We start from the raw sequence: 21,057 nt of genomic DNA, 5'->3' as shown, positions 1-21,057 counted from the left end.
TCTCCAGTATTAATATTGGAGCAATAGGGGCTATGGTTATGGGGTTTTGGGGGTTTTGTTTGGCAGGTGTTTCCCAGTCTTTTCTCATGAAAAGGCGGCCAGGCTCACAGGTGTTCGTGCTTGAGCTAATTACTGATGTTTATAAACACACAGACTCACAGACACAAGCCTCACTCTATCTCTCTGTGTGTCTCTCTCTCTCTCTGTGTGTGTCTCTCTTATACAGTCATTCAGGTATAAGAGACTTTTAGAGGACCCAGAGGAATTAACACAGAGCAGCTCGACCCAGGCAGGAAGTCAGACACCGATAAGGGATAGAGCATCCGGTAAGTTTTCAAAATAAAAGCGTCAGCTTTAACTTGGTTTAACTTTTTCAAGAGTATGAATCTAAAATGCAGAAAAGAGAGAAGCATTATCTCAATCGAACCTCAACGATACTACCGGTAACGTCGGCGTGTATATATATATATATATATATATATATATATATATATATATATATATATATATATATATATATATATTGCGATGTCTTCGGGCAGTAGAAGCCACACTGTCAAAACTTCTTGCGAAATTTTCTAGTTTTCTTTTGCAGTTTCCCCAGGAAATCTCACCTAGCATTTTCTGGGGGACATTGTAGTTCTGCTTGCATGCATACTTACAAATTAAAATGCTTGGGAAGGAATTGTATACAACACCCATTCATGTCATTCCCTAGATAGGACTAGTGCTGTTTGGCTGTCTCCAAATCAAATTTGCTCAATAAGGTCAGCAGAGTTCAGTCAAGCAAGAGACAATGGCAAGTTTCTCTGAGGGACTTTCCTATTAACATATTCCTAAATATGACAATGTATGGCTTTAACTGGCAGTTATAACTGAAGATTTAACGGGAAATGAAACTTGGAAAGTTTCACATGAGAGAACAGGGGGAAACAAAGCTCTGTGTACGTATGGTAGGTTGGTTAAAGTGTCGTGTTTCTGTCGGAACGTCCAGTGGATGTACGTATATATGTGTTGGTTGTATTAGGAACCAAAAACAGTGCATCGACAACATACCATCATATCAATTAAACGTGAATTTAATTCCCTTGAATGTCAGTCTTTGGCGGATGTGAGGTGCGTTTGTTTTAGTTTTCAGGCACAGGAGAGAGCTCTTTCCATTATCTGAATGGGTCTGAATGGAGCCTTGTAGACTTGAGTTGACGTTGATGAGTGTGGTTAATTGCTGTCACTGTGTGTTAAACTAAACCTAGTTCACTGTAATAGGATTTAAACTCTAAAGCAGATCTTCATTAGCAGCCGAGGATCAGCGCCTGTCTGCTGACAGTTTCCTTTGGTGAAGACAAGCCGACCTGTTTGTGTTAGAACCAGAATATGCAGCGATGGTCTGTTTATTTAAAAAAAGAAAAAAAACACGTTTTTCCGTTGACATCACAAGGGGTACATTTGCATGCTTGTGGTTTCTGTGTTAACTCAACACAGACCGAAGCAGTGCTTTTTTCTTTTGGTTTTCCTTGGTTTCTCTTCCTTGATGCCTTATACCTCACACTGCAGTATTATTAGAAAAATACTTTTTTTATAAAGACAAAACACACAAGAATCATTTCCCTTCTTCGTAGCAAAGTAGCAAAACAGAGCTCTCTTTATTTGTCATACGTCTTTATCCAAACAACACTGTTTAAAGCGGCTGCATTTGACAAAAACATAGAGCTTCATATGAACCGTGAAAACAAAATTGTATTTTTTCATACATGAAATAATTAAGGAAGGGACATATTAGCAGGTAGCTCATATATATATATGAGTTCAGTCTCCTTTTTGAGGTTGAAGGACAGTCCGGGTTTTCTTATTCACAGGTGCCAGGCCCTCTACAAGCCTGCTTGCAGTGCGCACACAAGACGCTCATTATATTCGGGGGCGAAAGGAATTCCATTCATTCATGATGGCAAGATCAGACCAATATACACTAGCAACCCCGTTTACAACAAGCTTACACTGTAAAAAAAGCAACTTTTTCTCAGGTAATTTGCTGTATTTTGTTTTGGCATCCCATAAACTATATCATACTTTGATTTACCCGAAACCTCTGCAGAAGGTTCTGCGTCTTTATATCTCAGTAAAGTGCAAGAACTGTCTTCCGTAGCTCACGTTTCTTCTTCTAATCAAAGTTTACCGATCACACCAAAGGTAGCAGCTGAAGCCTGCAGCGTCGTCGATGAAACTGTGTCGAAGAAAACGTACAGCAACAACAAGCAGGTCATATTTAACACTCGCAGTTCATTGTTTTTTGGTGGCCATTTTTAAGGTGTACGGGCCCCGTAGAGTATTGTCTTTGAGGCCTCAGATTCATTCAGTGCTGCCGTAGTGGTTCCCATTGGGAGGATTCTCCTGTAAACTGGTGTGTGAGGCCTCTTCCCCCTGTGACACCACGGGGTCCGCTGGCTGTTCAAAGAAATTGGCCACACAGAACACCTGCAGAAAAAAGACGAGCAACACAATTAAAAAAAAATGCCTTGTTTATCCTTTACATCCTGTTTGGATTCTTATTTCTAAATGTACTTTTTAAATAAACTGACATAAATGCATTACGCCTCGCTTTTGCCGTTATTCTAATAGGTCTTTAGATGAAGCTTACTGTGAGAGTGGCCACTAAACCTCCTTGCAGGAGGCCAGTGAGCACGTCGCTCCAGTGGTGTTTGTAGTCGGACACCCGGGACAGACCCACATACACAGCGGTGGCGGTCAGGAAGAACTGGATGGTGGGACGCAGGAGCCTCGACCATTCTGACCTCAGTCTAGCTTGAGCGTACAGCTGCAGGAGGAAGAGGAAACGATTCAATATTAGAAACAATGACAGCTGTGCGGTCACACCCACAGAAGGCAAACTGTTTATTTTGTCCGAGACAATATGTGTTGGCAGCTTAGGCATTAACTGAGGAGAATTTTGCAGCCTATGCTGTAATAAGTACACTTTTTTTGACAGTGGCATAAATAAATGTAGTCATTTCTAGTGTAAATATAAATGGTATATAGAGTATACAGAGGTATGGATCCGAATGATCATTGTTTTTAGCATTTCTAGCACTCAAACGTCAGCCACATTTAGGCTATACAGTTCATGAGGTGGAGAAAAATGTACTTACTACAAGGAACAGCATGCAGTACATAGAGAAGGATGAATGACCGGAGTAGAAGGACAGCCTACAAAAAATAAACAAAAGAGAAACAGAATGAAATTAGGCACCATGCGCTTAATCAAATCACTTTACAATTCATTCATAACGAAGGTCTGTCTACTTCCGTTGACATTTCAATTCGTCAGAAAAGCTCAATTAAGCTATTTTATTTTTTTTTTGTTTAAATCTCGATTTACTGTATTGCACTGTGGAAAGTGTGCGATTAGAGTTTTGGGGACTAAAGAGACTGGAAATATCTCGGTCAACTGCGTACATCTTGACGATTCTCCTTTTAATCCGTCTCTTGTAAAACACTGCAACTTAATGAAATTGCTTAAGTCGCCGGAGTATAGATTGCCATAGAAGTTGCACGTATTAATGCAAAGTAATGCAAATGACTGGGCACTCTTGAATGATCAGGCTCCTCCCAGAGAGACTCTACTATTCCGCAAAGCTGATAATGTTACGATTTAGTCACAAGAAACTGAGCACTGTATGCATGCATGTCCCCTCCTCAGGACCCTTTACCTGGCCTCATCTACCAGAAACTTCTCTCCGGTGCAGGTGAAGTTCTCTATGTATCCGCCAGCTTTGCAGTTGATGCTACTCCACACCGGTTTGCACACAGCCAGGAAGTTTGGCCTCAGGCGACCGATGGAGTACTTGGCTACGTCCGTCAGAGACTGGCTAGCAGCCGCTCCGAACATGTAGCTCCCCACGGCTTTGTAGACGCACGCAACATACTTGGTCCCCAAAGAGTGGTTGTTGATGCGGGACATGTAAACAGAAAGGCACTCGCCGCAGACGATCTGAAGAGGAAAACAATAAGTGACCTCGCCTACTGACATTTTAAGGTCAGAGAACTTCTGGGAGAAGACGACTGGTTGTCTTACCACGATCAGCGTGAAGGGGATCATGACTCCTCCCAGCAGCTGGTAGGATATGGTGTCCTCTTTGAGGGGGTATCTGATGGACTCATCGTCACAGAAGAAACCCCGCTTGAAAGGGTTGTGTTGAGGGGTGAGGATAAAAAACGGAAGTCCAACTGTTAAAAGAAAGAAAAGAGGCAGATCATTTGTATAAATTCCACCTCTTTGTCGGTTCGTCTTCTGTCTTATATCATCAAACGTTTACAAGCAGCTGCAGCTGCAAACAACACTCGAGTGACTCAGAGGTCTGAGCCACTGCTGCCATTACACAACGCTATAATTTGACTTTTTAGTCACAGGAAACAATGTGAAACGTTGGCATCACATAGGCGTTTTCCCACCTTAGGGTAATAGAAGCTGTTGACTTGTGGGGGTTTTATTTAGCTGCACAATGACGAATATTGCAAAAGTCATGTTGGACTTGAGTTACTAGAACCGTGAAGGTGAGATCAGCTGAGGAGGTTTGTTATTGCGTTAATCTGTCCAGGAGTCACCACCAAGGTGTCACATTTGTGTTATTCCTCTCACACATAAAGACATTTGGCAAACCTGAAGTCAGTAATGCAACGCCAGGCATTCCCATGATCATCGCCCAATGATGAGCTATCACACAGTCATAGACCTTTGTTTGGGCTCGTTTATACTGCAGGGCACATTTCACAGAAATGAATAAACTAGAACTGTCTGTAAATGACATCCGTAGGCTATGCTGATCTGAACATGCAGTTAATCTTAATAGGATGAGTCCGTCCTCCACCTACAATCCCAAAAAGAGGAATAATATCCACTATTTCATTGTTTACTTTTTACATTTTTATCAAATGTATGTTACACGTGTCACGTGTTTCAGCTCAATGTGCCGTAATAGAGGGCGTTGATCTTGTAAAGAGCTAGAACTGTGCATGTTTAGTCTCTGTGTAGGTGTTGGATCATTGAGTGCGTGTTCTTTTCTTTGGAGGAGTGATTTTATGTTGCAGTTGTTGCAAAAGAGTCGAGTCAATTATTCTACGCCCTGCACTCAGTTATGGTAAGAATAAAAGACGTTAGCTTATGAAACCAGGCGTGGTCTGTTAAGGATACAGTACAAAGACATATCTTGTATTATGTATTTGAGTTGAGCATGTCAGTTCTTTTGTACAGTTTGTTCAAATCAGCTTCACCTCACCCAGCTACAACAGTGACACAGATTGATCAGTAATAATGATCCACTAGAATAATATGTAGTAATATAACATTAATGCATAATGGAAAAATCTTTTTAGATGATACGTACTAATATGAAAATACTTTTGAACACATTTTAACATTGTGGTATTTCCACTTTTACTAAATTTGAGGATCTGAATACTTCTTCTTCTTCTCATTATACCACTTTTACTTTTACTTGATCACAGGATTTACAAAAGACAAAAACGGGGCTTATCATGGAACTAGACTTCGATTTAGACTTTGGCCGATTACTTGCGAATGGAAATGGGAGTGCGCACGTTCCAGTCCGATTGTTGCTGCCAGCACAACAGCAACATGGGAGGATTGGTGCCCAGTCAGCAGCACGGGCGACCACAGGACTCTGACTAAGCAGGAAGATGAACGGCAGGGAGAGATGTCTGCGTGTTTGAACCTCTCTCTCTCTATCTTTATGGCAGCCATCAAACTGAACTGTGGCAGTACAAAGGTTTTTCTTTTATGTACTTTTACTGCAGTATGGTACAGTTACATGTAGCAGCCCTGCAGCTGGTCTCTGAGCAATGATTACACTACAAACACTGAGCTAAAAATACAGCGTTGCTCAGGGGGGGGAAAAACACACACACGCAGACTTTGTTGCCCTTTTTTTTTTTTCCATCTTCCTGCCTGGTTCAAGCCTCAAGCCTCCAGTGTGTGCGCGTGACGTGTATGCAAATCAATTGATTTGTTTCAACATGCAGGAAACTTCATGTAATACGTCTCTGCAGCAGAAGAGTTGCTGTAGGAGTTTTTGGCAACAAAGGAAGTCCACTTTAACAAGCTGCAATTCTGTATAATCAAACCAAACGGATTAAAGGGTCGGTTTAACAGACAGGGGCGGATCCTGTTCACATACCGAGGATGAGACAGATAAAGTCCAGCACGATGAGGGGGATCCCCGCAGCTTCAAACATGTCGCGTCTCCTTCTTCTTCTTCTGGCCTCTGTCTTCGTCAAAAATGCGGCGCGCTCCCGGCTGTCCCGGCTGCTTTTAGGCGACGCGAGAAGCGCTCTTTCCGCCGCGCATGTCTCGCTACTCCAGCACAAAATTAAGACAGTGTCATTGTGCTGCCACCAAATTCCGGGAGACTGTGCGAGAAGCTAAAACTACCGGGGATTATTATAATAATATATAATATCACTGAGCTACAGTCTAAATAATCTAATCTAAGACCACCACACCAGCGAAGATCCGCTCACCCTCCCAGCCGCTCACAACGCATCATAACACTGCGGGATTCCTTCAGCTCTTAACAGCGTCCTGTCCTCGGATGAGACACATTTATGAGGCACGAGAGCGACGAGCGCTCCGGGTTAATGCTGCCTTCACGTGACGCTGGGAACAATGAAGACCTTTTTTTTTGTGGAAACTCTGAGCTGGTGTGTTGTTACGTCGGTTTGGTGATTAATCATCATATACTAATCATGAGTGTTTCAACTACATTTCAAAATAGCATAGCCTATATGTATTATATTGTACTAGCCTCACAGAGAGATTATTGTACGCATGTTAATGTTGCAGCTGCTGGAGGTATTTCATATTTGATTTGTTGATGATATTTTTGAATATATATATTCTGAATATGCAGAATAACTGGTAACGCAAGTTGTCAAATTAAGGTAGTGGATAATGAAAAAAAATGGAAATACAAGTACTTCAAAACTGGGCGTGGCTACAATAACCTACGTGATTAAATGTGCTTATCTATGCAGGCTACTTTCCACCACTGGTGTTAGCTTATCATTGATTATTGTCCACCGGCTGGTCCTCTGTGATCCAAGTTACCCTGAGTAAAGCCCTTATGACCCAACTGAACAAAATGGATTAAAATAGAAATTAATACATTTGTAAACAATTTCAACACAACCTAAGTTTCAACACAATGCTTTTATTTCTGTTATCAAACACGGTAGTTGTTCTAATTTAGTCAAATCTTTATTTAATCTGTATTATTTCTACATAATTGTTTTTTCTTTTTTGCTTAACTGAGAGAGTAAGGCAGGTTTAATGTGTCAGATATGTTTTATTGCTTACTCAAATATTGGCTAAGCTGAATTACATTTTCATGTTTCATGTCATGCTAAGCGTATTTATTTTGAACCCAAAAATTCTAATTTGGAATTAGAGAATTAATATCTATTAATAAGTATTTGCATTCATTCAGCGCTTACTTTGATGCTGTTACGATCTAGTATGATGTTGTACAACATCAGAGAAACATTTATGAAATATGGAGGAGACCGATCGGGGGCTATAAGCCTGTGTCTAAATGCAGGTCAGGTGTTTGATTGAGGGGGAGATCCGGTGAAGAAGATCCAACCGCTCCAGCAGATGGAGAGCCTCCCAACTCGATGTCATGGCTCTATGCTGCCATTGAAACAGCTGGATTGAACGATCTGCTTTGTGGTAGGATGGTGCCAGTCACCGCCTCAAACATACAATTTACTGACAGTGCACTGATCAGACTCTGACAGATCAGACCGCCATCTGATCTGAACTCAAAGCTTACTTTCCACAATTATCCTTATTTGTTACTTGAAACACTGCAGAAATCCCATATAGGGAAAACACACTTAATGACTTAAGGTTATCACCAAACTAAGCTTCTACAAAGGACAGTTTTTATGTGTAAATGTTGCATTTGTTGTTCTATTCAAAGACAAACTGTAGTTGCAATTTACTTGAGTTGTTCCTTTTATGTCAAGTTAACAGACCGATGAGTGCCTGGGAAGTCTTTTCTATCGTTGGACAGACACTGTGTGGAATTTCCGAGGTGTACTTGAATGCAGCATGGGACAGGGAAGTGGTAGAGGAGTATTGGGCCTATCGCGTGCCCGTGTTGACGCTCGGCTGATGCAGAGTTGCCCCTCCCTCCGTGTCTGCAGAGGTAATAAACTGACATCAGTGCTATTAATAGAAAAGAGTTTGCTCTATCATCATCAATGCACCACATTGATAACCGTGTGGGAAATCCCTCAGTGTTTCTTTTATGGTGTTTAGGTGGCATCTTCGTCAGGCTATAGGCCTGAACACACACATGATAGGTCTATGAGCAATATGTTTAAAATCTGTGTAATATTATCAGTGTAACACATTTTGTCTGCTATAGCGAGACAACATGTCTGTTGTGATAAAAGTCTGAATCAGATTTACTTCTGAACAATAAAGACACAAGAGAGATCTGATGCCTTCAGACTGGTGACAGGGCAGAAAAAACAACTGGTGATGGTCAACAAGCTAATGTCATTCTTATTAAAAATATAATAAAGTTGATGCATCACATTTCTCATGTATAAAAATGTTTGTATCTACCGGTAAAAAAAAAATAGCTTCATATTTCTATGAGGACTCATACTATGCTGCTTTTCAAAGTAAATGCATGGTTCCGAAATATAGTCTACTTTTAATGTTATTACATTACAATGAATGCATGAAGTAACTATGAATAAACATTCTTTAATCAATGATCTATTAAGTGTGAACTAATCACATACAGTTAAAGTTACTTGATCGTTTGTTGATGGTGAGAAACAAAAATTCATGATACATTCTGCTATAATTCATTAATTTAATCATGAGTCATGCATCGGTTGAGCTTTACTTAATTATTTCATTTGCACCCTTATTATAATTATTTCTTTATTACAGCAAAAGTTTGGGAACACCTCCCTTAAGGGAACCACATTAAACCACACAAACTCTTTAGAGAATGTTTTTTGCCACATTCCCACTGCGACTTTTCTATGGAAAGAAAACATACAGTACAATAGATCATACAGTTCATTGTTTTATTCACACAAAATATATTTTCAAAAGTTTATGTGTCCATATGGAGAACAATAATCCCAGTAAATCACCTGTTGTTTGCAGCTGAACAGTTAATGTAAGTAAACTTACAGAGCAGTGACTAATAACGTCACCAAAGCCCTGTTTTATTGTCCTCATCATGTTCCTCTGCTCCTCTGCTTCTGGGAGCTCGAGTGAACCTCGATTTCTCGTTTGAACAGCAGCTCTCCCAGCTGGCCGTGCGAGGCCTCGCTCATGGCCTTGGTCTGCATGCACATCTTGTATTTGTCCGGAGGGAGCTCGTCTGCGCAGTTCTTCTCGTGCCACAAGTGGAAAAGGCCGCGAGACGGACAGCGAATCACCATCAGCTTGCTGTGAAGGTACTTCCTGTACAGGTGCACGTCCTCCAACCCCCAACCTTTGATGTTACGGTCAAAACCACCTGCACAGGAAGTAGAGCGGGTCAGACGTGTGCACTGAGAGTCAAGAGATGCATGTAACTATAACTTTTCGAACTGCGAAAAATGGCTTCCCAAAATACGGGTGAAGAGGATGTTATGGACGAGGATTTTGCACGGTGTACATTTTACAGTTTCTGCCAGAGAGAGGCCTCTCAAGGCTGCTGCTGCAAACGCCGACTGGTGGTGCGTTTTTGGTTAAATTGCCCTCTGATGCCAACAGAAACAAAATCATTCTGCAGTTTTTGTGTGGATGCTGTTGCCGACAACAACCCAGAGAGAGAGAGAGAGAGAGCGAGAGAGAGAGAGAGAGAGAGAGTTGTGTGTACTTTAGGTATTCTTGTTCAATGTCTTAGTTAAAATCATAGTAAAAAATGACCTTTTAGGAAGATATTTTTCCCTAATTTGACATATTTACAATGTCAATAGTAGCATTCAATATAAAAATGCACTGAGTCCTTCACTTCTATTGTTACACGGTGTGTGTCTTGTAATCTTTAATTGCGTTATGTCTTACAAAATGTGAAATTAGTGAAATAGGAGATGACACAAGCTTTTCCATTACCGATGTTGAGGAAGTCAGACCTGTACTGGCATGTCATGCCAAACCCAAAGTCTCTCCAGAATCCAGTTTCCTTCCTCATCACCTGAGACAGGAAACAAATCGGTCCGTCACTTCTCGACCACATCCTGACAATTCATTCTAATAAATTTGAGTTAATCAAGCTATTTCTCTGTATTTTTTTTTCTTCTACTCACCAGTTGTTGTTGAACAGAGGGTAGAAGTGTCTGATTGCTGTAGATGATGGAGGGGTTGTACTGGCTGAAGAGCACTGGGTAGTACACTTTCTTACCTAGAGACATTTAAAACAGACAAATATCCAGTCACATACATTTGACAGTGTAAGAATTAGTATGAGCAGCAAAAACCTTCCAGGCCTGAACAAAGAAACAATGACTGACTGCTACCTGATCTCTGATAAATGCAGATACAGATAGGGACAGAATGAATCCTCTGGTTTATCATTTTGATTATGAGGATAGTGCAACAAAAAGACGTCAGAAACAGAGTGCAGGCAGCATATGAGGCACCTGGTGTGACATTGAATTTCTACAAGCTGATAATTTAGATTGTAGTGGGAATCATGCACGCTTGAAGGGAAGCGGTCCTCTCTCACCGGGCTCTGCGTTGAGACGACAGGAAGTTAAGAAGTCGGCGGTGAAGTGGATGTCGACGTCGCAGAAGAAGAGCAGGACATTCTGGCTGCGCCGCCACGCCCTGGCGCCCACGTCTAAACCGCGCCCACGAGAAAACTCCTCATTCAGCTGGATCAAAGTGAAGCTCCTGAACCGAGTCTCTCTGACGGAGAAGAGGAAAACAGAAGTCATGGGAGAATCATCATAGATCTGATGCATCTGAGGGTTTTTAATTGAAACGTTAAGTGAATAAACTTTCAAAAACAACCAACCTCCGGACATAAAGTCTCATCACACTGTTGCAGCATTATATATGTTGGTTAAGACTAGCAGACGGACAACAAATGATCCTTCAGACTGACTCGCTCTGGTCAAACCTGATCATTTTGCTTTGAAAGTAATTGAAAAAGCCTTCATTATTTTCTGTACTTCTGTACTGTTGCTAAACTGAAATGGTGTATAGTTTGGTGAAGGGCACATGGTGACTCAAAGTTAAAGAATTGTCCCATCTCTGGATCCTGCACACTACGTGTAACACCCCCTGATAGGCTCTATTCAAGAGGTCAGTATCATAATGCACAGCGTCGGAAACAAATATTTTATTTAAAAAGATTCAGATAAATGTGAGCCTAAAATGAATACCAACAGAGAGACATAAGAAGAAAGGGAACCACAACATCTTTACCAAAAGGTAGAAACTGGAAATGAAAGCATCTAATCCATTGTGTCATCGAGACGCAAAACCTGGGTCGCCTTTTCTTAAATTACATGAAAAAAAAGAGATGCACAGAATATATTTGCAGAGTAAATGTTTCTAGGATCAACTGGTTTGTAGTGAATAAACTCGGCTACTGCTAGTTTGATCAGAGGATGGCGCTATATTTATTTTTCAGACTTTTTGCAATTGAGGAAGTTTTATCAAATCTTGCCATTTCCATTCAACTTTTCTAATGTGATACATCAAAATGCGCATAGAAATATGCAAATAGAAACATGACCGATGTCACATTAGTGGATGATTAAACAGTAAAATCATTGCATTACCTGGTGGTCTGGTCCAGCATGGCTTTCACCTGATCTATCTGATCTCGACCAAAGTAGACAACAGTCAGGTGGACCCTGCCGTCCTGCTGGATGCACACTTCTCTGATCCAAGAAACACAAATATACATGTGTTAGGCCCACTTCTACACTCCTTCATCTAGAGACAGAACTCTTTTTATTAGATAAGGACAACAATTAGACTCAATTAGATCAATAAGGCCCTGATACAATCTCAGTGTGTGCGAGTGGCTGCCAGCTTGTTGATCTTTTCACTTTTTAAATGATACCTGAAGTTGTTGATGAACTGCCTGAACGTGTCCGGCCTCTTGGAGAGCGGTACGATGATGTTGATGAGCATGCTGCGGGTGTCCACGCTCTCGCTCTTCACCTTCATCACGGGACCAAACGGCCTGAAGAGCACCAGCTGTGTGAAGGCCCGCGGGCCGTCGCCTTTAAACGTCAGCTGGTAGACGGTCCCTCTGTCCCGCTCTGTACGGGTCATCCCTGTGACAGAGACGGACTGCGCTTCATGTCATCGGCCTCGTATTTATTTCTACGATTGTGTCAAAAATAACTGATATATGACAGCAATGACACAGTTTTTAATGGGTGAGTTTCCAATTATTTAATACCAATTATTAACGTTGAGTCTTTTAGTCAGTAAGCAGCAGGTTAGTTGAAAATGCAAAATTTTTCATTTTGTCAATAATTCAACAATTTCCTTATTTTTTAGTACTAAGTAGTCATTAATGGTTTCCTGCTTATTAACTCAACACAACAAACTTACTAAACCTACTTTCCCTATAACTAAGAGGATATTCATTTAATAATTCCCCCCCTCCATATGCAAAACATCTCGTTGTGCAACCCTGCACCATGTATCCTTGAAAAGGAAGGAATGTCCTGGATTTGAACCTTGACCTTTGCATGTTTTACTCTTTTTTTTTTTTACCCATTGTGGTTTCCTCTGGACGCTCTTGTTTCCTATCCTGCTTCTAGGCCTCTGAATCGCTCACTGACTGATTCAAATAGGTGTCGGCGTTGTGCTCATTGATTCCCTGGTTGTAAAAACAACCAACCAACCAGAGGCAGAAAAACATCACGAGACGCGTGCGTTGATGAGATCGACGAAGCTGTAATTGTGTATTTTTTTGTAAGTCGATCTATAGAAACGGAAACTCTTGAATCTTAAATCTCATCAATCAACATGAGAAACTTTGACGGAGATCTCGCTCACCCTCTATGAAGTCGGACGGGGAGTAAGCCCGCTTCCTTCTGGTGCTGTCTGTGTGTTGCTGAGGTCCGTTCAGGACGTGCAGAGCTGTTTCCACCGTGCTTATCAGCTCGTCTCTGCGGTCTCTCCTCACGGGCCTCTCCTCCGGGTGCCTCGTCAGCCCCGTCTCCAGCTGGTACACTCTGAGTGACGGGACAACAAATCAACACACTTCATGAAGAGGCATGGAGGTATAGGACCTGGGCGTCAGAAGTACTCTTGGAGGCTTTGATCGCTCTGCTGTTGTCCTTACCAATGGACGACGGTCCCACTCACCTCCGCAGGGTGAAAGTGTCAAAAGGGATCACTGCGTATTCGCTGGGCAGCTGTACGCCTGAGATCACCTCCGCCTGGTTCAGCTGGGAGCGCAAGAAATCCTGGAGGGAATTGCGTAACATTTACTACTACATCTGTAACGTCACACATCATTTATCTCATCAGCACACGGTACTCCTCCATCTATTTCGCATCGCCACCATCCTGTGTTTTCCTACCTTCAGGTCAGTCTGCGTCGGGGTTTTGTGCAGACTCTCCAGACCCTGAGGCAGAACCCCTCTCGTTTGAGCTTTTTCCAGGGACTCTTGGAGCTGCTGCGTCCTCTCCTGGAGAGCCTCCTTCAGCTGGGCTATCTGCTTCGTCAGGCTGTTGATGTAATGTCTGTGAGAGTCCTCCCTCTCCTGCAACAGGGCCATGTATCCCTCCTTGCTGGTGGCCCCTCCAGACCACAGCAGAGACTGCTGGCTGCCGCGTGACGTCGGCTTACAGGCGAGGAGGTAGAACAGGGACAGACAGCAGCAGAGGCCCAGCACAATGAGTCCGACCCGGGCCAACAGGGCCAAAAGCCACCGTTTAAACATGGTGGATTGTCTTTTTAAAAAGAAAATTAAACTCTTGAGGTTCATAGAATCATGACTGCTCCTCTGGTGACGTGGAGATGCGCCCACAAAAAGATGAGCAACCCATAATTCCTAAACCATAGATTGATAAATATGGCTTTTAAAGAAGACATCCTCCTGTTTTCCTCATGTTGTCCACATCTGTCACATCCTCAGGCAGCATCTTCACAGGTGTTGTGTCGCATGTACAGATCATCACCAGAGCGCGGAAACTCCCTGTTACAACAATGCACATTTTATTAGCAGTGGTTCCCAAACTTTTAGGCTTCTGGCCCTTAAAATTAATTTTAAAAGTCTAGTTTTTAGTAGTTTGACAGTTCAGAGTGTCTCACAAGGAAAGAAGACTTAAGAATCTACAGACATGCTAGCAGCCCTGTGAGCGGGCTTTGTGCTAAATGCTAACATCAGCATGTTGGTGTAATGTGTTTACCATGTTCACCATCATAGTTTAGTCTGTTAGCATGCTAACATTTGCTAATTGGCACGAAACACAAAGTGCTCTAGAAGAAAAAGCCAGAGGATCACCAAAGTTGTTACGGTTCATCCTGTGGGGAGCATGAATGTTTTGTAGGCTATACATCATTTCATGGCAGTCCATCCAACTGTTAAGAAACAGATGAAGGAGAGGCTTTGACATAAAGAAAGTCTTACTGCATCAAACTAATCAAATGACAGCCGGAGAAAGTAAACCAACCAACCTGGTCGGTCTCGTCCTGATGCGTCTCGATGGTGTGTGAGCAGCTTATTTCTTTTGAACCGTCCCTTTCGCCCTCGTTCTTGCTGCTGTCGGGCTGCTGGTCAGGTTTAGGTTGACTACTATGAAATGCACAGAGAGAGAGAAATAACCTGACCTTACATTCACTCTGCAGTGCCACGACGCTGAAGGTGGGAAGCGACAGAAACAAGCATTTCTCTGTGTGTCTTTCCACCCTACGTGTGTGTGTGTGTGTGTGTGTGTGTGTGTGTGTGTGTGTGTGTGTGTGTGTGTGTGTGTGTGCGTGTGTTGCCATCATCAGTTTATTCAAAGCACAGATGGCTCTTTATTGCTCAGGTAGAGGCTGATCTCATGAAAGACTTGCTTATGTTTCTAGGTCCACCCAAGCCGTGTGTGTGTGTGTGTGTGTGTGTGTGTGTGTGTGTGTGTGTGTGTGTGTGTGTGTGTGTGTGTGTGTGTGTGTGTTTATGAGAAAGAGAGAGTGTGTGTTGATGCATGTGTGCATGTGCTCATACCATGCAGACCCCTTTAAAGCATTCTACCATTAAGTCAGGTCATTTGTAATAAAAAAAAAGCTCCTCCTAATTTGGACCCTGAACCCTATAATGAAATCCTTCGAGAGCATCAACAGTTTTTTCGGTTTAGATATGATGGTCGTAATCTTCCGCATCTTGTTGGTTATTTAAAATATTACTATTTAAAATGACTGCAAAGCTTTTCATGGTGCCTTCAATCGCGGTGGGACACCATATATATAGGCAGTAAAATCACATGTGGGTCATCAGATTAATAATGAAACAGATCACAGACGGAAACATGCGATCATCATCCTCCACCGACACGCACTCAACGCTCTACGGAAGAACGATTTTAACATATTCACCAACTGCTGCTGGGTCTCAAAGAGAAGTTGCGGCCAGATTTCCATCATCCCGAGCTGCTCATCTCCTCTTAGTCTTTTTCTTCTCTTGCAGGCCTTTGTTTTGCAGTCTTGAAAGGAAATCGGTGTGCGCTCGCCAGCGCTGACAAGTTTACTCATCCGTACAATGATGGAACAGCGCTCTACCTCGTCAGATTTGAGAGGTAAAGAGGCCGAACCGAGCACCTCCTCTCTCCCATCCTCTCCTCCTCTCAGTCTCCACCTTTTCCCAGCACTTCCCTTCGCCTCTCTCTTTTTCCATCTCTCACTTTCTATCAGAGCCAGTGTTCACTTCCATCCATGTGAGATCTCACACCATCTGTCTCCATCCTGAATCCCCTTTCAGGTCCCCCCCCACCCCACCCCCGAGGCTCCTCCTTGCCCTTAAGTCTAATTAGAAGGCAACCGGGGTAAGGAATGCCCTTCAGACTTTCGGTGCTCGGCCACCTGCAATCTGCTGTGGGGAAATAGCTAGGTACCGGTTGGACCCGCCAATAGGACGGGGTCTTGCACATTTAATGAGGCGGCGTACAGATGGTCCTTGTTTTCATTCCAATGTTGACTCCTGAGCTCCAACTCCTCTAAATCTTTTAGTTTGCTGCTTTGTTTAACCCCGTTATTCACTTTCCCACAGATTTTTTGTGTCAAATTTGAATGCATTTACTGTAATAAGCTCCTTCATAACTCGTTGTTATTATTCATATTTAGTGAAAATGTGAGTGTTATTATGCAGTGGCTTGAAATTCATGTGGAATATGTTGTAGAGGAATAGGGCAAAGACTACAGGGAGAGAGTGGAACTTATTATTATATTCATGTGTTACTATTTCTCTCTATAATATTTACTACTCTTATTTATTTATGTCTTGCTTTTGTCTTTTATTATGTAGCAGTCTCACCGGTGTGTATTCGGCCAGTATCAAACAAATACTTGACACATTAAACACATACACTGCCAGAATAACATAACGTACTCCTTCGGTTTAATTTGAAATTGTGTTTGTACTTTCACAAGTTTTTAGCTCTTAAACTTTAAAGTCCTCATTTTCTTCATGGTGTCTGGCCTCGCAGTTAGTTTACATTACATTACGGTCATTTAGCAGACGCTTTTATCCAAAGCGACTTACAATTCAGTATCTGTCTACACACCGTAGACGCAGCTACGGGAGACAATTTTGGGGTTAAGTGTCTTGCTCAAGGACACATTGACATAACTAGTGGAGCCGGGGATCGAACCTCTGACCCTCTGATTGGCCCTGCTCTCCACTTATCCACAGTCACCCACCCAGTTCAAATTGACACTTCACACTCACTGGTTAACCAACACTTTTGACGTAGACTGTTGGTCTGACAGAAATTCGAAGAAGTAACTGTTTTGGCTTTTGTCACTATTTTCTGACATTTTGAATAATAATAATAGTAATAACAATAATAACCATATATTTGATTAACCACCAATAATGTTTAATTACAGCCCTCCTATCAAGGTAAAAAAAAAAAAAAAGAAGACAGAACTTTACTTCTATTAAAAGAGTATTCCTTTCTGAAGCCTACTCACACTAAACCGTTTGAGGAGGAAACATTCGTCTCCGGTTAAAATACATAAAGCGTTGTTCGGCTTTAGAGTCAAAAAGCCAAAAAGGTCGAGAGGCGGTTGAACTAGGTAGAATAATTGAATACATTTTCATGCAGTATTTCACCTGATGATGGCGCCAGATACATGAGTACAAAGAGACAAACGAGAGAAGCTGAACAAAACAGACAACTGTATTTATTATTGTTTCGAGTTATTTACATCTGTTTCGATTACAAAATGTGGAATGTGGCCAGAATCAGAGTGAACAAATCTCTTTGACATTTTCTTTTCTTGGCATGTGAATTCAACAGCACTCACGTGTGTGTGTGTGTGTGTGTGTGTGTGTGTGTGTGTGTGTGTGTGTGTGTGTGTGTTTGGCTTTTAATTACAGTGCAGGTGTCGTCAGTGTCTGGACAATGTGCTTTGTGAGTTTTGTGCTCAATTTTAGGCAGTGTTTCGCTTTCTGAAGAGCTGTAAATCACAACAACAACAACAACAACAAAAAAGGAACTACAACCGAGGAATGTAAGGAACTGAATCTCAGCAATAATGCCACAGAAATGTATGAAACGTGAGATTTAGTTGCTTCCCAGATGAATTCACAACACCGAGGGACTGTTCCGCTGCCTCCCTTCTCTTCAGACGGAGCAGCAGCATCTCGGATACTTCACAGACTTTTGTAAAAGATTTCACCACACCTGGAAACACCAAACCCGCTGTGTTGCATCCAAACCTTACTCTTAATATTTTACAATGGCTGTTTTTTTTTCTTTGTGTGAATTTAAAGTGCAATTTCTTAAAAAAAACAAAACATATTTTAACAAAGAACCAAACTGTTACAGTGAAAGGCAGGACGTGTCAGTATCAGCACATATAAGCAAAAGATCAATTGGTTTGACTTGATAGGAATACTGATTCACTTGCTACACGTGGACAACAGCTTGAGCTGTAATATGATTCATTTAAGTCCCACTGATGATGCCTGAATCCATGTTTTCCCATCATTTTTTTTTACCCAGTGTGACTTCAATTTATGCTCTTGAGCTTAAATCTCAGTTTACAAACCTTCAACTGTCGATGTGTTCTCGTGCTCGGTTCGGGGATGTTGAAATACATTTTTTTTTTTGTCTGTGGCTTTGTCTCAAAACTTCTTTAATTAGCAGTAATTTGGCTCAAAGTTTTAATGATATCGGCCGACATCACATTATTTCATGTTAGTGAAAATAACACTGGTGCATGCTTGGAGGGGATCGGTGCCTCTTACCCAGCGCTGTCATCCTTCAACGCTCGCTCGTCCACATCGCTGTGAAAAAAAAATGAAAACCCTTCTTCTTCGGTGGCGGCGCCTGATCAACCTGACTCGAGGCAACAAGGGACAGATGTGACAGAGCGGGGGATGTTGAAGAGTGGCGGAGTGATGTGTGGGCGGCTGGAGATAATCTCTCAGACACCACAAGGTGTTCGTGTTGCCGTCTCGGAGGTGGTTGCCAGGCAACAGCATCCTTCAGAGTCTTTTCTCCGGGTAGTAACTAGGTTACCCCAACTTACTATCATCATGTTGGTGCTTTTGCCGTGTGTGTTTTTTTTGTTTTTTTCGCAGCAAAAAAAGCAGTGTGTCTCTCTCTTCCTGTTGGTCGCTACCTTATATCAGCTGGTTTGTGCCCGGGCAGCGGCGGGCCCACCCGGGCTGGCAGTGGTTGAGAAGTTTACACCAGTTCATCCAGAAGAGTCCCTATGCTGTGGTGCTGCTCGGGGGGGCCAGCTATGGGTTTGTTGCACATGGGGCAGACGCAGCGCACCTCCAGCCACTTTACCAGACACCTGAGCAAAAGATCAACAGACAGGAGGGGATCTTTAACCAGAGAGAGAGGAACAATATAACACTAGAACATACTTTACACAATTTACCTGTAAAAGTAGTAAGTAGCGTTTAATGTGTCAGCAGCGTTTTGATGTTTTAGCTGCTTGGCTTGTAGCTAATTTACAATATACTGTATAATATTCTCAAGTAAAGTACAAAAGCCTCAAAACCAGACGTGGGTAAATGTACGTGGCTTACATTTCACCGCTGTCCTTGCATGTGAGAGCCCTGTATTATTATGAAGATTTGGTGAAAATTAATTTAGGATGGTCTCGTCTCAAATGACTTTCTTCTTTCTTCCTGCTCTAATTTTCTCCAGTACTTTCAGCCTTACAAGTACCTCCATTCACAAATCTGATTTTTTTTTTTTTCTGCCCACATTCCTCCAGCCAATTTGTATTTCTGCCACGGCACTCAACGTACCACCTCCAGGATGTTCAGGGCGGTTCAACTGAGAGCTTCAATCAACCACCCGCCTGCTCTACTCCACCACCACCACCAGCACCACCAGTGTCTAGACTCCAGGGGGATCCTGTCCTACCGCATCTTTATATGGGCCGACACTTAGAGAGGATGCTTCGCAGCGCTGAAGTCCAATCACTAAAGTCTTTCTTTATCGTTTTTATAACCCTTTGAATTGATCTTAACTTATGAAAGAGCAGTTTGAGGGCGGCGGTCTAAACTTGCCACGATCTCTGTGATCCACATATCATTTCAAGGTTTCCAGTTGTGTAGTCAAATATAATCATTTCATTATTTTGATATCTTTTATTTAGCCCCTTCTGATTGATATTGATGTGTAAAAAAATGCTCATGTTCAAGATGACAAAATCCCAATTTTAGACACCTAATAAACATCAGGAATGCTTCCGCTGCCAGATTGAAGCACTGATTCTATACGTGCCGTCTGCCCCGGTGCATGCTGGGATACGCTGTTGCCCCGACAACTCCTCACCTGTAAACGCTGCAATTTAGCCATGAATGTATCAACCAAAAAACTGTCCGCGTATCAGATCAAACTATCAGGTCATCTTCATTTTAACGAGCCCATGCGGGCGCACAAAAAGCAGGTACGAAGAGAGAAAACAGAGACTCTCTCCGCCGCGCTCTCCTGTACTCACTTCCTGTGGAAAGCATGTTGGCATGGCAACACTCCCAGCTCGTCTTTCACTTTGAAGTCCTCCAGACACACGGCGCACGTCTGCTGCGTGAGCGACAGACAGGAGCACAGTTATTTCATGGAACTGTCATGCGTGGTCATTCTTTTTTGCAGGAATCAGTGCAGCTGTACATGAAAAACCACCGCATCCTTACCCCATGAAGATTCAACTTTTTTGGATCCCCTTTTAAAACCACCTGGAGGAACATAAACACAATGTGTTTTAGAGAGATTTATTTATTACTATTCAGACCTAAAGGGTGCTTAAATATTAACGTCAGGATGTACTTCTCTGTATCCGAACCGCTCACTCTGGGCTTGGTGTCGTAGTTTGCTGTGGATGAATAGAGAAACGCATTAATAAATAACTTTGTTTACATCTTGTTTTCGACCATACTTTGCATGCACGTCTTGCTTAAATTAAAGTAGAGGTGGTAAAAGTAGAAAGTCCTGCATTCAAAGCTTTACTCAGAAAAAGTCCCCTTTTGATATTTTTTTTATTTATTTTTCAGTTTCTATTACACTGAACAAAATCCACAGCAAAACAACATGGATGACAGAAATAGAAATAATTCTAAAAATAAGAAACTAGAAATAGAAAAGTGGAGGGCACTCTGTACAGTCTTTGATCCTTACTTTTCAGATTCATCTTTTTTCTTGTATGACGTCCATTTTCCCCCAGCGTTGCTCATGGGTCCCTGTACTTTTGATATTATATTTCAATTCTTCTACTCATACTTCTGGACGTATACTATAAATACAGCACTGCTTGTAACGGTGTATTTCTTCATTGCTTACATGCTTAAGTAAAGGATCTAAATACTTAAATACTTCTTACCCCA

At 42.1% G+C, this 21,057-nt stretch overlaps 3 protein-coding genes across 4 annotated transcripts in view; all 3 read right to left on the bottom strand.

Moving 5' to 3' along the window:
- Positions 1 to 1,609: 1,609 nt before the first annotated feature.
- On the bottom strand, positions 1,610 to 6,616 carry LOC137867567 (phospholipid phosphatase 1-like). The gene is made up of 6 exons (XM_068704223.1): positions 6,189 to 6,616; positions 4,070 to 4,221; positions 3,705 to 3,985; positions 3,144 to 3,201; positions 2,636 to 2,812; positions 1,610 to 2,472 (listed from the first exon to the last, which is right to left on the bottom strand). Exons 1-6 carry the CDS (start codon positions 6,244 to 6,246, stop codon positions 2,347 to 2,349), a joined length of 852 nt encoding a protein of 283 aa, XP_068560324.1. The 5' UTR covers positions 6,247 to 6,616; the 3' UTR covers positions 1,610 to 2,346.
- A 2,288-nt stretch (positions 6,617 to 8,904) lies between these two features.
- LOC137867566 (chondroitin sulfate N-acetylgalactosaminyltransferase 1-like) lies at positions 8,905 to 14,004 on the bottom strand. Its single transcript, XM_068704222.1, has 9 exons — positions 13,585 to 14,004; positions 13,367 to 13,467; positions 13,055 to 13,233; positions 12,105 to 12,321; positions 11,818 to 11,919; positions 10,755 to 10,936; positions 10,336 to 10,430; positions 10,142 to 10,223; positions 8,905 to 9,560 (listed from the first exon to the last, which is right to left on the bottom strand). Exons 1-9 carry the CDS (start codon positions 13,990 to 13,992, stop codon positions 9,277 to 9,279), a joined length of 1,650 nt encoding a protein of 549 aa, XP_068560323.1. The 5' UTR covers positions 13,993 to 14,004; the 3' UTR covers positions 8,905 to 9,276.
- A 3,364-nt stretch (positions 14,005 to 17,368) lies between these two features.
- The window catches only part of rnf122 (ring finger protein 122), a 15,197-nt gene continuing 11,508 nt past the window's right edge, over positions 17,369 to 21,057 (bottom strand). Inside the window, exons 3-6 of one of the 2 annotated variants that reach the window (XM_068703768.1) lie at positions 20,504 to 20,549; positions 20,371 to 20,412; positions 20,178 to 20,260; positions 17,369 to 19,016 (exon numbers count right to left, since the gene is read on the bottom strand). In XM_068703768.1, the coding sequence (XP_068559869.1) occupies positions 18,902 to 19,016; positions 20,178 to 20,260; positions 20,371 to 20,412; positions 20,504 to 20,549 (286 nt within the window). In that variant the 3' untranslated portion in view covers positions 17,369 to 18,901. The remainder of the gene's footprint in view (positions 19,017 to 20,177; positions 20,261 to 20,370; positions 20,413 to 20,503; positions 20,550 to 21,057) is intronic. The other variant, XM_068703769.1, reaches the window with a different exon arrangement.

The sequence above is a fragment of the Cebidichthys violaceus genome, unplaced genomic scaffold (genome assembly GCF_023349555.1).
Source record: "Cebidichthys violaceus isolate CVI_PGR_0920_01 unplaced genomic scaffold, fCebVio1.0.p SCAF_9, whole genome shotgun sequence".
Lineage (NCBI taxonomy): Eukaryota > Metazoa > Chordata > Actinopteri > Perciformes > Stichaeidae > Cebidichthys > Cebidichthys violaceus.
The sequence above is the reverse complement of the archived record's forward strand: the minus strand, read 5'-3'. Positions and strand labels throughout refer to the sequence as shown.